The 23,528-nt window shown below is 33.8% G+C and overlaps 1 protein-coding gene and 1 long non-coding RNA gene across 5 annotated transcripts in view; one reads left to right on the top strand and one right to left on the bottom strand.

Moving 5' to 3' along the window:
* Positions 1-6,515, bottom strand: part of LOC122238727 — a 51,842-nt gene extending 45,327 nt beyond the window's left edge. Inside the window, exon 1 of the long non-coding RNA XR_006217844.1 lies at positions 6,391-6,515. This is a non-coding gene — a long non-coding RNA (uncharacterized LOC122238727). The remainder of the gene's footprint in view (positions 1-6,390) is intronic.
* The window catches only part of TBC1D32 (TBC1 domain family member 32), a 199,943-nt gene that overhangs the window by 170,140 nt on the left and 6,275 nt on the right, over positions 1-23,528 (top strand). For all 4 annotated transcript variants that reach the window (XM_042987091.1, XM_007078680.3, XM_042987089.1 and 1 more), the window contains 4 exons: positions 1,650-1,765; positions 2,519-2,673; positions 6,381-6,521; positions 16,853-17,041. In XM_042987091.1, coding sequence (XP_042843025.1) covers positions 1,650-1,765; positions 2,519-2,673; positions 6,381-6,521; positions 16,853-17,041 — 601 coding nt within the window. The remainder of the gene's footprint in view (positions 1-1,649; positions 1,766-2,518; positions 2,674-6,380; positions 6,522-16,852; positions 17,042-23,528) is intronic.

Below are 23,528 nucleotides of genomic sequence, written 5' to 3'. Positions count from 1 at the left end.
ACAATCATGCCATTTTCTAAAATATGGTAATTTTTTTTTTTAAGTTTATTTGAGAGCGAGAGAGAGAGAGAGAGAGAGAGAGAGAAACAGTGTGAGTGGGGGAGGGGCAGAGAAAGGAAGAGACAAAATCCCAAGCAGACTTTGTGCTGCCAGTGCAGAGCCCAACGTGGGGCTTGAACTCACGAAAACAGTGAGACCATGACCTGAGCCAAAACTAAGAGTCAGACACTTAACCGACTGAGCCACCCAGGTGCCCCTAAAATATGGTAGATTTTAATTGTTAAACTATGGTGATGAGTACAAAAGTACCTTAAGGATAGACACAGAAGTTAAAAATGAATAAGCCAATTATAGTAGTTTGAATTTTTAGTACTCAAATTGTAATTTTCAAAACAAACTAAATGGCAGACTGGGAATTAAGGACTAAGTCTTCTCTCTTGCTTATTAAATGGAGATCTTGACAGTTCCCTCCTACTTCAGTGGGTAATCTTTAGAATCAAGTATAAAAAGGATGCATGTGGAAGCTTTTAAAAAGAATGTTTTCATAAATACGTAACACTATAATGAAATAATGAAATGTATTAAAGTAATTTTAGCTCATCCATCTGTATCACATAAAGCATATAATTCATTGTTTTGTGACTCTCTATCTGCTTTTTATTTTGTAATGTCCAGTTTCTATTCTGAAATGGAATCTATAGATAATATAAGCAGGCTAGTCATATATTTTTTTTAAAATTCAGTACAATGTCTTATTGGTAAGAAGTGAATGGAAAATACTTTGTAATGAAATGTTTATACACACCTGCAGTATATGACATAGCTGTCAACCAAATAGTCATTGTAACTTTGGCAGCTGTAAATAGAGACTGACAGTATTTTGGTGCTTCAAATACCTCTAGTAGAGTTTTGCCACTGGCAAAGTAACTTTCCAGAATGGTGAACAAGTTTTAGGCTTGAAATGAAAGTACTTCCTTTCTCTGATGTGCACATGGTTGCATTCGGTTTATAATAAAAAATACAGAAAAAAACATCTTATGATTTTATATAATACAGAATTGGTTTCAGATAATTACAAATAGCTTCTTCATCCATGCAAGTAACAGCCAGGCCATTTCCAAGTTGTTGTGCAGGACTGCCCCATGTCTAACCTCCTGGCCACCACTCACCAAGTACCAGTAGTGCCCCCATTCACTATGCAATCAGAAACACCCCCGTGAATTTCCAAAGTGGCCCCAGGACAGAAAGTACCCTCCCCTCAGAACCACTGGACTAGACGAAATCTAAAATTGCTTCCAGTGTTAACATTCTGTCAGTCTAAGCTGTCAACATTACATGTTCTATATTAAGTTCAGGAAAAAAATGCTTGCATTCTTTTCATCTAAGTATCTACAGTCTGTTCTCTCACTACTGTTTTATTTTCCTTTAAAATGTCAGCACTTACCAGATACAATAATCTAATTCAAATATCATTATCTAATCCAAAAATAATTATCAGGAACATACACTGAGTGTTAAGCTTTACTAAGTTCTGTATAGCATACTTATGCTATCAAGAAGAGGACTGCTCTTGATAGATTTTACAAAGTGAATTTACAATGCAGACCTGACATTTTTCAGTTTTTATGTTTTGTGGGTTTTTAATATAGGTATGGCAAGTTCCTCAACCTGTTGAAAGACAGTGCAGAAAATGATCTTACGTTGGTTTTAAAGCACTGTGAGAGATTCCTGAAACAGCAGCAAGTACCCATAAAATCTTCTCTTCATATCCTTTTTTGAGTGGATTCACAGTAGTTGAACTTTCTTTATGTATTTTTCATAATTCTTTGATAGGGGACCTTAACACATTTATAGTAAAATAATACTTTAACCTATATCACTGATTTGTTATCATGTACCTTTATACTATTCTGTATTTTAAATATGTATTTTATTAAATTGGGTATTAACTACTAAATTCAGTCTTCTTCATTGAATCTTAAACTGAGTAAAGTTATTAGGCTGTATTTTCAGATACATACAAGAAAGTTTTAAAAATAGGTTTAGTGTATCTAGAAAAGCATATTCCAGACTTAGTAAATCTAGAATAGTAATGGAACATACATTCATTTTGCTTGAATTGGTTATTTTTCAAAAATAGTTTTGACCTGAAGGGAGAAAAAAAGTGTACAAACCATTTGCATTACTGAATTCTAAATATTTGTGGGTTTTTTATACTTGATTATGCTAGTAATTTAGCAGATAACCTAAACCAGAGAAAGAGAGGGTACTATTTAATGATTTGAACAAATGTTGCCACAGGGCAGATAGTTTTTTCTCCATTTGCTAGTGCCATTGGCCTCCACTGAGCATGTAAGTAAACAGTACATTAGCTTGTAAATTGGTTGAAGATAAAATGAGGGCTAAGTATCAATACCTCTTTCCTGACAGGGATCCTGGAAATGAATATTAATGGAGTTCTCATATTTCATCTTTTAAGATAAAATATTGTAAAAGTTCCTTAATTGTGCTTTTTTAGTCTGCCTGCAGGGGAGTTATGCTGGCCATGACTGGTTTGTATCTTCTTTGTTCATGATAATGTGCGGGGACAAAGAGAAAACATTCAGATTTCTTCAGCAGTTCTCCAGGCTTCTGACCTCTGCTTTCCTTTGGTTGCCAAGACTACATATTTCTGTAAGACTTTTTAGTCTATTTTGGAAGGAGTGTGTGAAATTTTAAGGCAAATCCCACTTAAATTCGTTGGGATCTTGTTTGTGGAGAGCTCTGTAATATTTTATGTTTGTTTTCTACCTGAATGCTTTTTGACTGATTCTCTTTGAAGCTACAGATTTGACATTTTCTCAAATACTTGATGTCTTACCTAATGGTAACTGCATGAAAGATTAGTGATACTAGATGGATGATTAAATTTTAAACTTATGATTTAGTAAATTATAAAAAATATATATGTAATAAGAACTATTGAATGGATTTTTTACTATTGCTTTGTTAGAAAGAATCAGTTAAATTATGGTGTAAGAAAATAAGTCAAAATTATCAGTGTATTCCATCAAGAGGAAAAAACTATACATTTTGTAAATCTGTGATGAGTTTTGATTGAGGGTATTATAGTGTATTTTAAAGGATTTTACTAGCTTCATGAGATCTTGGAGTTTAGAGGTAAGAGTGTTCCTAAATTTACCAATATTTCTGTATTTTATTTTACTTACTGCCATTAAGATCTCCAACTTGAGGAAACTATCTACTATATAAGATAGGCTAATACTTCACAAACCGTTTTTATGACATAGAGCATGTGGACATTGCAATCACATGGCACCCAAGGATAAGTTAAGGGAGCTGGAAAGTATGTGGAGTTAAATAAAAGCACATATTATGTGTTTTTACAGTATATATTTGTGATAAGGAAAATAAAAGCAAAACATCGAGGAGGAATACATTATAAATATTGAAATTTAAAAATTTTATGCTTGAAATAGCTATATGAAATTCCTGAATAAGAATGTTTAGCTCTAGTTTTTCAGCATAATGAGAAGTTTGCTTACATGAGTAGGTGGAAGCAAATGGCAAAAGAGTATGTACTGGTTTTTGTCTATGAAACTATTTTCCTTCTGTTAACCAGAATTTGAGTTTTAAAAATCTTAGATATTCCACAAGCACCCCAATGTTTATGGCAGCATTATCAACAATAACCAAATTATGAAAAGAGCCCAAATGTCTATTGACTGACGGAAGATGTGGTTCTATCTGTCTGTCTATCTATCTATCTATCTATCTATCTATCTATAATGGAATATTACTCAGCCATCTAAAATAATAACATCTTGCCATTTGCAACAATGTGGATGGACCCAAAATGTATTATGCTAAGCTAAATAAGTCAATCAGATAAAAATAATCACCATATGATTTCACTCATATGTGGTATTTAAGAAAAAAACATAGGGGAGGGGGAAAAAGGAGGGAAGTAAACTATAAGAGACTTCTAAGTCTAGAGAACAAACTGAAGGCTGATGGAGGGAGGTGGGTGGGGGAGGGGCTAAATGGGTGATGGGTATTAAGGAGGGCACTTGTGATGAGCACTGGGTGTTGTATGTAAGTGACGAATCACTAAATTCTATTCCTGAAACCAATATTACACTATATGTTAGCTAAATAGAATTTAAATAAAAACTTTAAAAAAATTCCACTCTTACATTTACAAGTGAGAAATCTTTTGATAATGAGTATGGAATTTGAATCTAATCATACATTTTCATGTCAAATATTTGAAAATGATTCCTGCATTCCCCTAGTCTTAATTATTCTAGTTTAGTGTTTAGATTGTGACACTGTTAAATATCACCAGTCAACTTTTTTTAATCATAATTTTATAAAGTTGCATTTTTGTTTTGAATCTATAAAGTATTTTGTAACACATTATTTTTAACATAACAGTGATATTGTGCTCTAATAGCATTTCTTTCCATAAAACTGAAATCAGGCAGGACTCTAAAACATACCAACTCCAGATACATTGTCTTCAATGCAACATAGAAAAGATACTATAGGGGCGCCTAGGTGCCTCAGTTGGTTAAGCCTCCGACTTCATCCGACCTCGGCTCCAGTCATGATCTCATGGTTCATGAGTTCCAGCCCCACTTCAGGCTCTGTGCTGACAGCTCAGAGATGCTGGAGATTCTGTGACTCCCTCTCTCTCTCCCCTCCCCCGCTCTCTCAAAATAAACAAATTAAAATAATAAAAAAAAAAGAAGAGATACTGTATAAGAATGATTTTTATGCATACATTTCTTACACTACTATTAGGCATATATTCAGAAAATGATTACCTATGTTTGCATTGAAAATTATATGTGTAAGTTGATATTTTGCTATTTATTAGATTCATTAATTCTACTATACAAATAGTCATTAATAAAACACATGTATTTCATAAAAGAAGGTAAGTTAAAGGATACTAATTCTCAGTTTATATTATCTTTACTCAAAAGAGATAATTTCTTTACTAGACATTCATCTGAAGTTGACTCTGAGATGTCCACTTAATATGCTATAATATGTCTCCAGTAATCAGTATATAAAATTAATGTTTTCTTGTGTACTGTGAGGTGTCTCTAAGAACCTCTCATATTTCTACATATGTATTCCTATAAATATATATTTATGCAATGTGAAATGGTAAATTGTAATTTATGCTGATGACACTGATAAACCACCTCACTGGTATCAGAAATTTTAGTATAACTCAAACCTAAATCCTTAAAAGCACTTTAGCAATAAAGTTTGAAAGAAACCCTTATCTTAACTTGTGTGTAATTGTTATACGTAAGTTTGATTTGTTTTCATTTAAAAGGATTTTCTTTTATTACAGTTACCCAGTAAAGCTAAGAACATAAAAATGCCTTTCAGGAAGTTTCTTAATTATGTATTCTTCAGAACTAATTAGAATATAAATTTTTAGTATAAGTCTATAGCATATACTTGGTAGTCTAACAGTTTTTCTTGACACAAAATGGTATCTCCAAGTTTATTCTTTGTTTAGAAAATGCTGTGGTTAGATACTGAATTTGTGATAACAATCATTGAAATATTATAGAGCATTCATGATGGCATACATTTTACTTAAGAGACAAATTAAAAAAATAACTAACTTCATGAAAAAATAGCCAAAAATGCAAGTTTGTAAATGTGTGTGTGTATATCCACACATATATAAATGGACATATAAGTAAATGTAAAATATAAAATATATAAATTATGTAATATGTAATTATTATAGAAATTTTTATATACATACATATAAGGTAGTTGGCCCAAAAACTTTGATGGTAATGCATTATGCCTTGTTCTGTTTTAGAGATAAATTTCTTACGGAATTCCCAATTTCAGTTATTAGTAACTCAAGCTCAGATTTGGGTTATATAACATTATCTTAGAAAAAGGAGGCTATGCCAATATTCCTAAGAGCTGACAAACTAAAATTTTTTAATGTTATAGAATTATTGGCCAAAGCCAAGGATAGCAAGCATATTGAAATACGTTCACTCTTAAAATATAAAGCTTTATTACTCGTGTACTCATACATTTATTCTTTCATGCAACATTCATCCCCTTCATTCCACAAGGCATTGAATTACAGTATTAACTTCATTGCTTTGTCTTGGAAAGTATATCACATTGCCGTTATTGAGATTTATTCTTTCTACAGTGTTTAACATTCTGACTTTTTAACTTGCATAATTATAATCTTTGCAGTAACTACTTATGCCACCATATTAATTTTGAAGTAGCCACTCAAAGCAAGAGATTTAAGTAAGTTGGTTATATTATTTTAAATTAGTCGCATATTCATTAATTCTCAATGTCTCTTTTTTATGCAGAGGTACCTACCTGCTGACACTATAGAATCTGGCATCCATCCGATATACTTTTGCAGCACTCATTATATTGAAATGCTCCTGAAGGTGGAGGTGCCACTTGTGTTTTCAGCTTTTCACATGTCTGGTTTTGCACCATCCCAGGTAATCTATAGGAAAGAATGTTTCTTCAAATCCCAGATCTCAGGGTCTTAAAAGAAAATTAAATTCTCACCAAATATAGGAAATACATTTAAATTAATAAGATCACTTTTGTAAGTATTCATACCTTTATGTTTAAATATCTACACTGACTTTTTCCCCCCTAGGTCTGTTATAATATATAGTTTTCTTTATAGTAGATCCCTAGCATTCAGATTTTGAATAGCTATTCAAGGACATAGGCATTCTGGAAGTCTATGACATGTAGGCTTTTAAATGTAGATAATATCTATTTCATAAGGCTAATCTAAGGATTAAGTAAGGTAACTAAGGGTAAGAATTCTTAACACTGGGTGTCTGCTATTAGAGATACTGTATCTTCTTTAAAATTTTTTAAAATTTTATTTGAATCCAAAAAAGTTAACATATAGTGTAGTAATGGTTTCAGGAATAGAATTTAGTGACTCCTCACTTACATATAACACATAGTGCTCATCCCAACAAGTGCCCATCTTAATGCCCATCACTCCACCCAGCACCCCGCCAGCAACCCTCATTTCTCTGTATTTAAGAGTCGCATGTGTTTTGTCTCCATCTCTATTTTTACCTTATTTTTGCTTCCCTTCCCCTGTGTTCATCTGTTTTGTTTCTTAAATTCCACATATGAGTGAAATCATATGATATTTATCTTTCTCTGACTTATTTCACTTAGCATAATACATTCTAGTTCCATCCATTTTGTTGCAAATGGCAAGATTTCATTCTTTTTAATTGCTGGGTAATATTCCATTGCATATATATACCACATCTTCTTTATTCATTCATCAATCAGTTGCTATTTGGGGCCTTTCCATAATTTGGCTATTGTTGATAGTGTTGCTATAAACAGTGGGATGCATGTGCCTTTTTGAATCGGTATTTTTATATCATTTGGATAAATTCTTAGTCGTGCAATTGCTGGGTTATAGGGTAGTTCAATTTTTTAATTTTTTGAGGAACCTCCATACTGTTTTCCAGAGTGGCTGCATCAGTTTGCATTCACACCAGCAGTGCAAAAGTGTTCCCCTTTCTCCACATCCTTGCCAACACCTTGTTTCATGAGTTGTTCATTTTAGTCATTCTGACAGGTGTGAGGTGATACCTCATTGTGGTTTTGATTTGTATTTCCCTGATGATGAGTGATGTTGAGCATCTATTCATGTGTCTGTTAGCCATCTGGATGTCTTCTTTAGGAAAAGTGTCTGTTCATGTCTTTTGCCCATTTCTTCACTCCTGCTCATTTGTTTCTTAGGTGCTGAGTTTGACAAGTTCTTTATAAATTTTGGATGACAACCCTTTATCTGATATGTCATTTGCAAGAGATACTGGATCTTAACAAAAAGCACAGCTTTCTGTTTCTGCTTTTGGGAGCTGGGAAGATTTAATGATTTTTCTAGGACCTAGAATTGTCTTGTGGTCACACACAGTAGTCACAGATATCTCCCTCCTGTGCATAGGCAGTCCCTCCTTGGTGGAGGGGTGGATTGTTTCTTTACTGTTCTAATCAGGCTAAAACTTAACATTTTAGAGCTTAAACCTTTTTCACTTTTAGAATTACATCTTTAGGTGAGAGTTCCAGAAGGTAGAAATACTTAACTATAAGGTGTGAACACATTTAAGACTCTTGACACATGTTATCAATTTGCTTTGATTTTACTCTTCTAACACAAATGAAGAAAGTATCTGTTCTTCAGGTCTGGGTATTTGGCCTTTTCAAAACTAATAGATAATTTAATAGGTGACATTCTCTTTTTAAAATTTTGTGGGTTTTTTGAACATTAGCAAGATTGACTATAATTCCATAGCTTTGTTAATAGTTGAATCTTCTTAATTGCCCACCTGTCTTAGCATGTTTCTTATTGATTTGTATATTCTTAAAAAGTAACTCCACTATCCACATCTCTTCAATTCATGTTATGTATTTTATTTACTATTGTAATTTATTACTTATTTACTATTAGTGTTTTTATTTATTTACTATTATCTTATTTATTACATTTTACTTACTCCTACCTTATATTGTGTCTTAATATTTGGTAAGAATAAACCTATAATATACTCCCTAACTCCCCCCTAAAAAAGCTAATTTAACTATTTCTGTTTATTCCTTTATGTGCCCTCTAAAGTGACTTTTCCTAGTTTGAATTGAGCTTTTGGATCTGGATAAAATTTAGATAGCTATTATGTTCACTTTTCTCAAAGTAATTTCTAGTTTATGTCCTTACTTACTCATACTATCATGAGTATGTACTCATACTACTTACTCATACTTACTTACTCATACTTCCTATCTAGAAACATAGTAAATTTTTCCATTTATTTTCTTTGTATTATATTTTACTGAAGCTGCATATATTTTTTCCATATAGGTATAGTATATTTCATATTACAGATATTTCTAATTAGAGTAGCTTGCAATCTTTTTTTAATTTTATTTTGTGATTACTGTTAATAATTAGTAAAGACATTAAATTTTCTATAATTGTTAGGTTGTACATTTTTTTCTAGATTTGTGTTAATTTTTTATTTCTGCTTCATTTTAAATTAAATTCTATAATTGTCCCAGAAAATTCTATATAGTTGCTTCCTTGTTTTAGACTTTAACAATTATTAGGAAAACCTCCAGTATTTCACCATTAAGAGAATTATTTCCTGTCATACTATGGAAGAATCCTTCTACTTTATGTAAAATATTGAATTTTATTTCTTTTATTCAAATAAAAATGTTCCTTTAGGGTTCCTTTAGGGTTAAGATTATCTTGATCTTGGGGTTTATGTGACCTATTGGTAGATTTCTTAATAGTAGACCATTCTTGAATTCCCCTTGGATTTGTCTTGGCAATCTTTTCTTCCTAATTAGACAGTATAGTTCTCGGCAATATGCCTTTATACTTATTTTGAAGAGCCTTTATGTCATGTGATTACATTTACTTGTATGTGGTTACTATGCCTCTTGAGTTTTAAATTTTCTGAAGTTAATAGGTCTAAATATAATGAGGAATTACATGTAGTGGAAAGGAATATTCTTTCTTGGCCATGGTGCTCTAACCCAGCATGTACATAAAACACTTTTCAGAAATTTAAATCCTAAAATGTTTAATTCTGGTTGGAAGTAGATACTTAAATATTTACTATAAGCTCAGTAATCTATTCTTTCTATTCTCCTAAAAATCCAAGCTAGGGAACAAAATGTTCCTGAGAATTCTTTTGCCATTCTAGTCTTGATTAATATACTATATATTGTCTAATACCTCCATTCATTTATTAGTTCCTAACATATATCTTCTAATTTTAAAATGTATTGCCACAAACAGTGGGAAAAACGTGCAATACCTTAGGCCTCACCGTATCAATTTGATACCTTTTTATCATTTTGGTGTTTCTTTATCGATTTAAAATTGCATAAATATAGCAGATTTATCTAATAAAAATTTCTAAGCAGTAATGTTATGTTTCTTAAGTTATCTAATGTAAAATTCCTTTTTAATGACTCCCTATGTGAGCAAATCATTTTGTGCCTTAAGTATATATCATTGCTTTGTTGATATAATTTGCCATTTTATTGCTAATTATAAAATATGAAACAACTTTTAAGTAATGAATAGGTATAGGTGCTTAAGTAATCGTTTGGATATAGATTTTGTATTGCAAAGCTTATTCATTTTGATGTAATTAGGAGCAGTGCTTTTTGAAGTTGTGTATTTACAGACACTAAGGGATTGGTTGATTAATGAAGGATTTGTGAGCAGGTTGCTAAATAAAATACACGTATCTCTAGAGTAAAAATACACGTTCGACTAGAATACAAAAAAAATAAAGTAGTTAGAAATATATGTTGATTAGAGTTTAAGAGTAACTGAGATTGGAAAATAGAAATTCAAATATATAGTCTTCCTTTTTAAATGAACAGAAAATCACGTTTTGATTAGCGTTTTGAACAATTTTATCCTTTGGTAAAACACTTTTCATTATTGGACCTTATTTAACTTTCCTAGCTTAAGAAGTACCACATATCTTTAGTGATTTATCTCTTATAATTTCGTGGGGTCCTTATTCTGCATATCATTATTATATTGTACTGTGTCAGCAAGTAGACTAACATGGATAATCCTCTGAATATACTCTAGAAAAACATTTGGTTGTTCTCATTTACTGTTTTTTTCTTCTCCTCTCATCATGAAGACTGGATTAAAGAAAACTATTCTAACATTTCATACTTTGTGACATAGTGTTTTTTGAAAATGAAAATTACACAAATGCAAATCAGAATGTTTCTTGTTAATAGTCCTATTCATAAATCTATATATCCCCAGACTTTCTCTCTCCTTATGTTGCCAAGGTTGCCACATGAAATAGTACCTTCTTTCTCCCTGTGCCACATCTTAATATGTCAAGGACTTATCCTTTATGTCTGTCCAAATGGAAACTTTTTTTTGCTCAACTATCAGTAGATAATGAATTTGTGTGCTATTTCTATGCTTCTAATAGAAATCTATGTCTTGCCTTGTGGAATAGTTCTTTATGTCCTTTACCTCTTTAATAGTTGAAGTTCCTTAAAGGCATGTGTACCTGACTTACCTTCCAGTTCTTTGAGAGTCTGACACAGTATCTCACTTACAAGTACAACAAAAATAGTATGTGTATAACAACTCTTTGCAGTGTAAAAGGTATATTTCCAGATCTCATCTCATTTAAAATTTTGACTGCTTCATGTGATGGAGAAATTAAGAATCAATGAAGTCAGTGAATTGATTTAGTGAGGTTACCATGATAGCAAAGACTTCACTTGGAACCACATCTTTTGATTTTGAAATTAGTTTTCTTTCTTATTTTGCTAATATTCTTTCTATGGTGTGGGCAAATAAAATGAGTCCAGAAGAGTTGTTAAAAATATTGTCTTTGAATCCTAAAACTTGGTCATTCAGTTCATACCTATTCTGGCTTAATCAGGTATCCACAAATAATTGCTCTAGCCAAACTTTTTTTTTTTTTTAATTCTTATGGAATGTTTTGAAGATTGTTTTTCAGATCTAGATACAAGTGAGAATTATATACCTCGGATAAAATAATTATGTTTATCTAATGTCCTTTAGCAGCTTAAGTATGATTGAAGAGCAAAATTTCCTAGGAAGGCTGTGATACATTTTGATGTGTATTGTACTTTCCTCGAAGCCTAAAACACATTTAAATGTTTTAAAGTATAATTAGGTTTAAGGAACATTGGTCTATAATAAAAAACAAACCTAATTAGTTTGTTTCCTTTTCTTTGTACACCATTTCATGAACTACTAATATTTTTCGGTGAATTTAAGAACTCAGTTGCTTAGATTTGAAAATACAGTATATGTACTTATAAGAGGGAATTTGGCAGTATCTAGCAAAATCACATATGTATGTATTTTCCCTTTAACCCAACAATCTCATTTATAGAAATCTATCCCAGAGATATTCTGACAAAAATTTGAAGATACGTACAGGTGTTTGTTACAGCACTGTTATAGTATCAGAAGACTAGAAGCAATGCAGATATAGAGGCTTGGTTGAAAAATTATGGCTTATCCATGGTGGAATACCATGCCTGTAAAAATGAGAAATCCTTCTGTATATTGTGGTGGAATGATATACAGGATCCTTTGGTTAAGTGATAAGAAGGTGAAGAGAAAGTGTTTAGTATGTTACCATTTATGTAAGAAAGAGTGGGATACAAATACATGTGCTTATATTAAAAACATGAAAGAGGGGCGCCTGGGTGGCTCAGTCGGTTAAGCGTCCGACTTCAGCTCAGGTCACGATCTCGCGGTCCGTGAGTTCGAGCCCCGCATCAGGCTCTGGGCTGATGGCTCAGAGCCTGGAGCTTGCTTCTGATTCTGTGTCTCCCTCTCTCTCTGCCCCTCCCCAGTTCATGCTCTGTCTCTCTCTGTCCCAAAAATAAATAAACGTTAAAAAAAAAATTAAAAAAACAAAACAAAACATGAAAGAATGTACCTTTTTTTAATGATTGCTTATAGGGATAGAGAAGGAATGAGATCAAGAAATGAATAAACCTTTTGTATTTTTGCCTTAGAATCACTTAAATATTTTATACGATATAAATGTATATAACCAACAAAATAAACATATTCTGTCCCTGAGAATATAAAGTCAAACTGAATAAAATGAACCCACCAGAACCCATTTGATGGTATAAACTCATGAGAATCACTTTAAATACAATAATTTGACTGTATGTGTCAAGTGATATGTTGTCTAAAGGCAAAGAACAGTAGTAATACTGTTTGAAGTAATCATATTGCTCATGGTAGTGCTGGTGTTCTATGATTATTTTTGTCTTGTGTGATAAAAACAAAAATGGGTGGCATTGGTAACTAAGATTTTCTGTGTGTTTTAAAGCAAACACAGATATAATATATAGCAACTTATGTGTTTTCTCTTAGAAAGTTTAAAGAAGGGGAACCTACATGTAGGGGGAGATGGACTAAAGAGACTTATCCAATCACTAAAAATTTTGAAGCTGTGATGGTTCTGGTTCATGTATAGCTTTTTTTATTTTATGTATATTTGGAAAATTCCACACTAAAAATGTCTTAGAAATTTATCATTCTGCTTGGACACACTCTTTCCTTTATCCTTTTAGAATTCTAGTTCATCAGCTGATTTGCAAACCTTTTCATCCTATAAAGATAGAGAAGTTATTAGCTTAAGGACTGAATACTGTGACTCATTGCTCACTCTTCTAGAGGAATACTATTTTAGCATTGTATTACAGTTTAATAATTCTGAATCATCTTGTACACAGAATAGCAAATATAATTTCTGCCAAATGAAGAGGGACATATATTGAAAAAGTACATCTCCCCTTTGAGTGTAAGCTCCATGAGAACAGGGAGTAAATGTCCCTTTTTCGGTTAAAAATTATAATGCTTATTTGTATATTAGGTACTTGATAAATATTAAATGAATAACAAACATCTGTACCTTTGTTATAGAATCACATTTAAATAGCACTTTATATACTTTCAAAGTGTTTTCAGTTATAATCTTTTTCCCTCTTCTAAATTTACCATGTGTAGAAAAAGATAGGCATTATCCCTGTTTAATGGAAGAAAAGTAGACAATGTACGGAAAACAATAGTTGAATGTATGTAAATACCAGAAAATTGAACTGCATTAATAACTATGTATGATAACTGATTGCAGATTCTGGGGTGACTTTCTTTTAACTAATAAGGAAGAGTATCTCCCTATATATATTTTAGCTTCAGATATATTTGAACCATATAGAGTTGTGAGGTTTTAAGATCAAAATGAGTTGAGGATCAGTAGTGTCACACGGTCCATCCAGTAGAACACTAAGGCTACTGAGAAAGAGGACGGACAAATACCCCTGGCTGCAGGGTCCATTTGTACTAGTTTCGACTCTTTGTTTCTCCTTAACTCATCTGGAGATTCATTTTTATTAATACAGCATGGCCAGAAGTTTCTTGGCATTAATAACTATAGCATAGAACAGAGACAGAACCCTGGCAGCAGGACACTAAGGGAATTAAAAGTATTACTTCTAGTTAAAGAACCACTGACTGCTTCAACCTGTCTAGTTAAGTAAGAGTAGGAGATATTTTCTCCCCAGTTCAGTAGAGCCATACTATGTGGGCAATGGAAGTTTGGTAATGAACTCTGCATGCCAAGCTACCCTCCAGGTCAAGATCTGAGGGGAAAATCCTATCAGTGATAAGACGAAAGTTGAGACAAAAGGAAATTAAATACATTCTCCCAGTTCATAAATATCGAATATTCATACACAAAATTCAATATTGAGTTACTCATAGGCTCTGTGAATAGATTTTGGAGCATAATAGAAGAAGCACATAATATTTATAAAGCAAAATCTTATACCTGCAAATAGAATTACAATTAAAAAACAGAAAAAAATACTTGGGGATCTAGGGGCCCCTGGGTGGCTCAGTTGGTTGGGTGTCCGACTTCAGCTCAGGTCATGTCTCATGGTTTGTGAGTTCAAACCCCACGTCGGGCTCTATGCTGACAGCTCAGAGCCTGGAACCTGCTTCGGATTCTGTGTCTCCTTCTCTCTCTGCCCCTCCACTGCTCGTGCGCTCGCTTGCTCTCTCTGTCTCTCTCTCCCTTTCTCTCTCTCCCTCTCTCAAAAATGAATAAACATTAAAAAAAAAAGAAAAAATGCTTGGGGATCTATAGTCAGTATTATCAATAATAGGAAATATGAGTGGAAAATGAAATGAAAAGATATGCCCATAATATCTGAAATTAAGATGTCAATGGTTGACATAAGGAAATAGGCATATGGAAAACAAAAATTCAATAATACCATCTGGTATGGTATTACCCAACCCTGAAATTCGTAAGTTGAAATCTTTACCACCACTACCCTCAGAATGACTGTATTTGGAGATAGGATTTTTAAAGGGGTAATTACATGAAAATTAGGTACATTAGGGTAGGCCACAATCCAATTTGTCCACTGTCCTTTGATGAGGAAATTTGGACACAGATACCCAGAGGGAAGACCATATGAAAACATAGAAGACCGCCATCTCCAACCCAAGGAGAGAGATGTAGCCCTGCCAACCCTTTGATCCTAGACTTCAGAACTGTGAGAAGAGACATTTCTTTTATTTAAGTCACCTGGTCTGTGACACTTTATATTATGGCAGCCTGAGCAGACTAATACACCATGTTAAAGGCACTTAAGGTAGAATCGACCACTCCTCGAAACTGTGTCAGATCTAAAAATAAGTTTTAGAAACTATTCAAGAATATATTTTTAAAAGGACAAAACAGTAGAACAAAGGAAAATTTGTTTATCTTTGTTTTTTACATCTATGATAAATTGAGAGAAGCCATTATATTTGTTGCCATTCCCTGCTCCCCACCTCCAAAAAGAAAAGTAGGTTCAATAAAGGAAATTTTCCCTCAATGGTAATTTGTAGACCATAAATGAAAATTAAAATATTGGAAAGTATCTTAGTTTCCTAGGACTATAGTATTAAAATAGCATGAACTGGTGGCTTAAAACAACAGAAATTTATTGACTCACAGTTTTGGAGGCCAGCCGTCCAGAATAAAAGTGTTAACAGGGCACCTGGGTGGCTCAGTTGGGGAATTAGTCTGACTCTCCTGATTTGGGCTCAGGTCATGATCTCAAGGTTCCCAAAATCAAGTCCCATGTCAGGCTCTATGCTGACAGCATGGGGTTTGTTTGGGATTCTCTCTGTTCCTCTCTCTTTTTCTCTCTCTCAAGGTAAATAAACTTGAAAGAAAAAAATTGTTATCAAGACTGTGTACCCTCTGAAGGCCCTAGGGAAAGAACTGTTTGATGCCTCTCTCCTAATTTCTGGTAACCTCAGATGGTTTTTGGCTTGTAAATGCATCACTCCAGTCCTCTTGTCTTCGTAGGACATTCCCCATGTGTGCCTTTTCATCTTCCCTCTATGTCTATTTCTGTGTTCAAATTTTCCCTTTCTAACTGATACCAGTCATACTGGAATAGGGCTCACCCTAGTGACCTCATTTTATCGCAGTTACCTCTGTAAAAATCTGTTTCCAAATAATGTTTCCAAATCCAAGGATTTGGACATGCTTTTAGGGGAAAGACACAATTCCACCCATTGTTATTGTGTGTTTTTTTAAACTTTTCTATTTTAAAGGGGTATTTTGTATTTTTTTCCACAATGGGCATGTATACATTTTGTAATCCAAATTATCTGAATGTTATTCAAGAAGTAAGATAAATGATTTTTGTAAAAGTCTCACTTCTAAGTTATTTTCCACATTACCTCCCAGTTTTTATGTTATATAATCCTGTTTGATTTAAATTATTTTCTGATTCAGCAAGAGTCCATTCGCATTAATGTAACATTTAGCAATCTGTCATCTGCATAATTATACATGTGTGATTATTAGGTAGGGTAGAAAAAAAACTCCCATCTCTGAATTAAAATGGTCTCTTAGCATTTGTTATCTGTAGAGAGCAGACTGATGTTGTGGTTAAGAGGACTATATTGAATAAAGAAGGCATTTAGCAATAGGTATGTGAGCAGTGTGAACACCATCAGTGACCTCTAAGTCCTGGGTCCCTAGGCCATGAATGTTTTCTCACACGTTAAGCAAATAGATGAAGCATCCCTGTGTGCAGGATATCTTTCTATTTTGATCGGATGCCAAGCGCTTCATTGCTTTTGCATGAATTAGTGGTTATTGCTTTTTTTTAAAAAAAGTATGGTTTTATAAGCTTTCTAATGAACTGACTTCTTTTTTTCTAGATATGCCTACAGTGGATAACTCAGTGTTTTTGGAATTATTTAGATTGGATAGAAATCTGCCATTATATCGCTACTTGTGTTTTCCTTGGTCCTGATTACCAAGTGTATATCTGTATAGCTATATTCAAACACTTACAACAAGACATTCTGCAGCACACTCAGACTCAAGATCTGCAGGTTTTCCTAAAAGTAAGTAACTTCAGGGGGAACATGGTGGTTGAGTTCACAGCTAACTTTAATTTGATTCTTAGTATCAGATATTTTTCTAGACAGTCATCTAAAAACAACCTTAAGCAGGGCAGCTGGGTAGCTCAGTTGGTTAAGCATCTGACTCTTGGTTTCAGTTCAGGTCATGATCTCACAGTCTGTGAGTTCAAGCCCCACGTGTGGAGCCCACTTGGGATTCTCTCTTTCCCTCTCTCTATGCCCCTCACCCACTCGCTCTTTCTGTCTCTCAAAATAATTGAATAAACTTAAAATAAAACAACCTTTAGAGTAGGTACTATTATTCTCATTTTAGAGTTGAGGAAACTGAGGGACCAACTTAAGTAAGCTGCCCAAGATTACACGGTAAGAAGCAGTGGGACTGGGATGTGAAGTAGCTAAGCTACTGGGATTCAAAACTTGGCCTTTAGCCATCGTGCTACTCCACACACTGTTTTTTGTTATATTCCTTCTACCTTATTTGGTCACTAAAAGTTCAAGCTACTATGTCAATACAGAGGTTTGAAACATTTTAAAAGCATTTCATGTAATTTCCTATACCTTCATATTCTATATTTTTTAAACTTTCACCTATTTTTATAAAATGTTTCCATGAAAGATTATTCCATCATAACATTCTTTTTAAACAGTCACTACCTTACATAAGTTAATGTTTTAAACACAATACAGTTGCTCAGTTTGTTTCTCACAGTAATAGGACTTTTGAAGCTCTGGACTTTAGGAAACACATGTTCAATAAATACATCCCTGTGTGCAGTTCTTCATGGGAATCCAACTGTATTCATTTTAAGTTAAAATCTTTCCTTGAATTTGAAGTATGTTTCCCTCCCCATGCTACCTTCACCTTCCCACAAAGCACACATACACATGCACACACCCAGACCTGCATTAGTCCTTTGCTAGGTTTTCTCTGGATCAACAAATAATATTTATGTTAATTAATTCTTTAATATTCTTTGTCATTTTTCTTTACCACTAGATCTTGTCAGAGCTATTTTCCATTTAATAATGATTTTCTGTAAATAAATGCCATCAATTATTCAAAGTTGCCAAACTATCAGGCATTTCTATTTCATAGAGATACTGAATTCAGAAGGTCACAGACTTTCTATATGTATCACTAGAATTATGATCTTAGGAACGTTTTTAATGAAAAAATATACCAAGACAGTGGTTGTACATGTAAAATGAAAACTTAGGTAGAAAAAGAAAAAAAGTTATCTGCAACAGGTAATTTGGAGGACAGGAATGGCTAAGCAAATGGGAATTATGCTGAGGACAAAAATGTGGGTTCCTATTTAGTAAGGGACACTTTTGTCACTGCCATGGTCAATTCATAGGAATCTCAGAGTCTGAAGTTTTCCCAAGGGCTTATATTTGAATATCCTCTAACCTGTAAATCTATAACCTCTTATCCCACTTTGGTATCTCTTATAGCTGAAATTATTTTATATATATTTTTGTCAGTCTTTATCAGTATAATGTGCATATTCCACAAGGACAGCGATTTTGTCCATCTTGTTTATGAATGTATTTTCAATGCCTTGAACAGTACCTGGCACATAGTAGGTGCCCAGTAAATATCTGTTGACAGAATAAACAAATAAAAAATATAAAGGGAAAGGTGAACTTAGTTTTGTTCACATTTAATAACAAACATTACCGAATTCTTTGATTGATGGTGGTGATTATTGCAGTTTCATCTCTGTTGAGTTCTCTACTGCTTGATAATGCTGTCAGTTTAAAGAATTTTTAAATGAGGGGAGAAAGGTTACTACTCAAGTCCTGTTTAAATTACTAAAATTTTAATTGAATTGGTTTAAATCCAAACGAATAACATGTTGGCAAAGAATTAATTTTAGCACTTGTCCCGGAACTAACCTTACTTCTTGCTCTGCTGTTAGCAGTCATCTGAGGGATTAGGAGAAATATCTTTCTGATATTGTGGCTTCACTTTATTTTTTGTTTTCAGCAAGTAAATCTCAAGTTCACTGATCTCTTTTGGTGAGCAGTTATTTTTCTTGTGTGATAAATTCCAGTGTGGTTTATTTAAATATGCATTTACATACCCTGTTACTCTATTAAGCCCTGTTATGGTCTGTTGTTTCCAATGTATATAAATACATACAGACTATTTTCTAGTTATTCATGTATCAACCAACAATGAAACTTTGGTTAATAAAGTGATTTAATTTTCCCTTCCCTTGGAAGACAACCCAAGTCAAAAATAGTTCTATGATTCAAAAATTCTCATTCAAGTAGAAGTTAAAGGATTAAACCTGGGGAATTATGTTTTATTATACTTTCTAATCCAGAAATCTCAGACTTGTGCAAAGGGTGGAAAAAAAAAACTTAATAATTCTCCACATATACCACAGCCATAATAATATTCTTATATAGATTACATGCTATTTCTTGACTGTACATATTTTTAAATGATTGCTTTGGAAGAGGTGAAGTAGAACAGAGGACTTACTTTTTAGGGTATTTGGTGGGTTTATTTTTATTTTTTTTTTTATTTTTGAAGAATGGGTCCTTACTTCTTTTATAATAAAACTACTTTTTAAAAGGAGGATATTGAATCATTGTATAAAAATAGATAAAACAAGCATCCATTGTAAACAATGTTCAAATAATCAGACCCAATTGAATGTTTCAAAAATTTTGAAAAACCACAAACGTGTTTTCAACTATTATTAGTTATCCTGAAAACTTCAGGTACTAGACGGTTCCAGAAGATTGAAAATATGCAGTTTTTTCCTGGTTAATTATTGACAGAAAGTGACATGATAGAAGCATCGCTTTAGGAATAATAATGATCTGTCTGAAGCAGATAGTGTTGAGACAATATCAACCCATTTGTATTAATTTGGTTTAGGCTCCAGATCTTAAATTAGGTAATTGAGAGTCTAGACTCATTGCCTACTTTTCTGATAGCCCACTGAGCAATTCTTCATGATCAGTGTATTAAAAAGATGACTTGGAATTTCTTAGACCAGGTGGTGAGCGTAGTCAGGCCTGATTTACTTAAAAAACAAAACCAAAAAATAAAATAAAAAACCCAAACACTTTATTTTTCCTTTTTTGACTAAACCACTAAATGATTAATGAATGGCATGAATATAAGTTGTTATTAGCAAGGTATTTTCTGAGTTTTTCACAACATCTTTGTAGACACAACAAATATGTAGGTTGATAATAGGGCAGCGTTATTATATATTATGTATAATAAGTGCGTTATCCCCACACTGTGGCAATTGATAGATCATTACTGAGCTAAAAAGCAACTTCTGAAGGTATGCTGAAGAGCTTAGTCCTTGGACTTAGGGTCTTAAATGTTTTTATCTGTGACAGATAAAGGTTCAGGAAATCTGTAGGCATCACACTTACTAGAAAGAAAAGCATCACCCAGAAAGATAAGTATAGTGCTCTCAAATATCCCAGTGAGCTTGGAAGTGTAAAGTTTTGTTTGTTTGTTTGTTTAAGTGGAGTCATCTCTCTCACTCACGCAAGCAAGCCAGTTTAGAAAGAGTTTAATAGTAGTTTAGAAGACTCACTGTTTCAGCCAACTGGCTATATTGCATTTCTCTCTAGCGATAATAGGCTGGCAGTAATCTTGGTTTAGTTTGTGAATTCAATTGAATTCGACTTAGGGAAAACTTCACTGAAATGCCAGGCTGGGAAAAGATTGCCTTCCAGTGAAAATCAGGCTGTGAAGACTCAAAATACTTAATTAGAATGCTTCAACTAAATCCTGCATGTTATGGCAAAATCAATTTATAATTATGAAAAAATCAGATTAATTTCAATCCAATCAGTAAATTGTCAAGAGGAATTTTGTTTTTGTTGTTCTTGCAGCTGTTACCAGATCATGTTGACAGGGTAAGGAATGGAGATCAGACAGAAACATCACATGAATTGCTAAGCTTTTAACAGACAAAAGTATACATGGTACTAAAAATAATTCACCATCTGAGGGAATAGATAAAACATGTTCAGTTTTATGTCAACAGTGGTTTGCAGATATGTGTTTTTCGTTGTTCTTATATCACTCGAGTCTGCCCGCGTTCAAATTCTGGCTCTGTCACTCTGTAAGCTTGGGCACGTTGCTTAACCTCTTTGTGCCACGGTTTTCTCATCCGTATAATTAACTGTGAAATAATACCTATTACATGGAGTAATTAGATGATATCTGTAAAATACTTCTAGAACATTGCCACATAGCAAGTGCTTTAAAAAAAAGTTAGCAGTTATTTGAATTTCTACATCCCTGTCCCATCCTTCTCCTATTCTTTTTTTTTTCTTTTTCTTTTCCTGAGAGAGAGAGTGCACAAGTGAGTGTGAGTGGGGGAGGCGCAGAGAGAGAATCTTAAGCAGGCCCTACAGCCAGCATGATGTACAATGCCGGGGCTCTATCTCAGGGTCATGAGATCATGACCTGAGCCAAGTTAAAGAGCCACCCTAAGACCTGAACCAAGTTGCTTAGCCAACTGAGCCACCCAGGCACCCCTGTTGCTCTTATTAACTGAGAAAAAGATGTATAGAGAACAAAGGAAATAGGCCTTTTTCCTGAGTCTACAGTTAGAATATATATTTTGCTCCCATTTTTCTCTTCTCTAGGCACTTAGACATCTTAGTATATCATAGATTACCTGGCATGTACTTCAGAGCTATGTCAGGAACATTCTCTTACATTGTATCTGGTCAAAGCCTAATCTCTCATTTACCCAGCCAAGATAGGATCATCTCTCTAGTCATCACATATCCCCATGTACCCCTCAGCTGAAAAAAAAAAAAATTAATGTTTATTTATTTATTTATTTTAGAGAGAGAGAGAGAGAGAGAGTGCAAGTAGGGAAGGGGCAGTAGGAGAGGGAGACAGAGAATCCAGAGCAGGCTTGGTACTGTCAGCATAGAGCCTGACGCGGGGCTTGAAGTCACGAACTGTGAGATCATGACCTGAGCCAAAGTTGGAAGCTTAACCGACTGAGGCAACCAGGTGCCCCTGAGTTAAAAATTTTAAGAATCACACACTATAGTGAATATTTAAGAGCCTCATTCTGTCCAGAACCACACATGCTATATACACTCCCCTGATCCTGAGGATCGTTAGTATGTTTATTGAAACTGACACATCTAGACTCTTCCCCAGGCCTACCAAAACAATTTTCACAACAGGCCTGAGTTGTCACGTTTTAGTATAAAACCTCAAATAGCTTGACACTTCTAGGATATGTAAAAATGTCACCTTTGAAACTTGAATACAGGATGCCAAAACCAGAGATTCAGAAGTTTTGGGGCTTTGGGGCTTAGGAATTTCGAATTGTACCAAGCACCCCAGGAGAAGCGTACTAGAAAAAAAGCATTACTCGCAGATTGGTTATTTTTCTATCACTTTAACCGAGAAAGAAGCTCCTTTTTCATGATAGGTCAAACACAACACACAAGAAGCCATCTCTAGCAAAAGTAAAAAGTGGAACTAAGTTCACAAAACCCCTTCTCACATGTGACTCTTACAATATAATTTGATGCTTCTTACTTCTTACTTAGTAAGATGTAAGTAAGTACACTTGATCTTTTTGTACTTTGTATCTATTTAACACCCTGAAAGCCTTATCTTTGATTCAGATTCCAAATTTACAGGGCTTGCAGTAGCTCTAAAAACATTTCTGCTGGAAATTATTTTTGGAAACCTTTGCTGGTACAAGTAATGCTTGAAAGGATAGGTATAGCTTGATTTCCATAATAGGTATATTCCTGAGAAGTTGCAAGAAAAGACTGTAATATAATATCGTAAGTGGATTGTTCCCTTATTTTTTTTGTCAAGGGGTTGAAAACAGTGGAGTACTACTTGGCAATGAGAAAGAATGAAATCTGGCCTTTTGTAGCAACGTAGATAGAACTGGATGGAGAGTGTTATGCTACGTGAAATAAGTCATACAGAGAAAGACAGATACCATATGTTTTCACTCTTATGTGGATCCTGAGAAACTTAACAGAAGACCATGGGGGAGGGGAATGAAAAAAAAAAGTTAGGGAGAGAGCCAAACCATAAGAGACTCTTAAAAACTGAGAATAACTGAGGGTTGACGGGGGGTGGGGGGGGGGTGGGAGGGAGAGGAGGGTGGGTGATGGTCGTTGAGGAGGGCACCTGTTGGGATGAGCACTGGGTGTTATATGGAAACCAATCTGACAATAAATTTCATATTAAAAAAGAAAAACAGACTGGAGTCAATAATCATTGATGTTTCACATTATAGATTTGCAGTGCAATCAAGAAAATCTATCTTAGCCATTTTAGAGACCGTCAGTTAACAAAGATGTTCTTATTATGACCACCATTAACACCTTGAGTGCTTATTGAATGCCAAGCACTAGGGCAAAGGAATTTATACGCATTGTTAATTCACTCATTGACTTATTCAACTATTGTACAAGAGCTGTGTCCCAG

The sequence above is a fragment of the Panthera tigris genome, chromosome B2, assembly GCF_018350195.1.
Source record: "Panthera tigris isolate Pti1 chromosome B2, P.tigris_Pti1_mat1.1, whole genome shotgun sequence".
Lineage (NCBI taxonomy): Eukaryota > Metazoa > Chordata > Mammalia > Carnivora > Felidae > Panthera > Panthera tigris.
The sequence above is the reverse complement of the archived record's forward strand: the minus strand, read 5'-3'. Positions and strand labels throughout refer to the sequence as shown.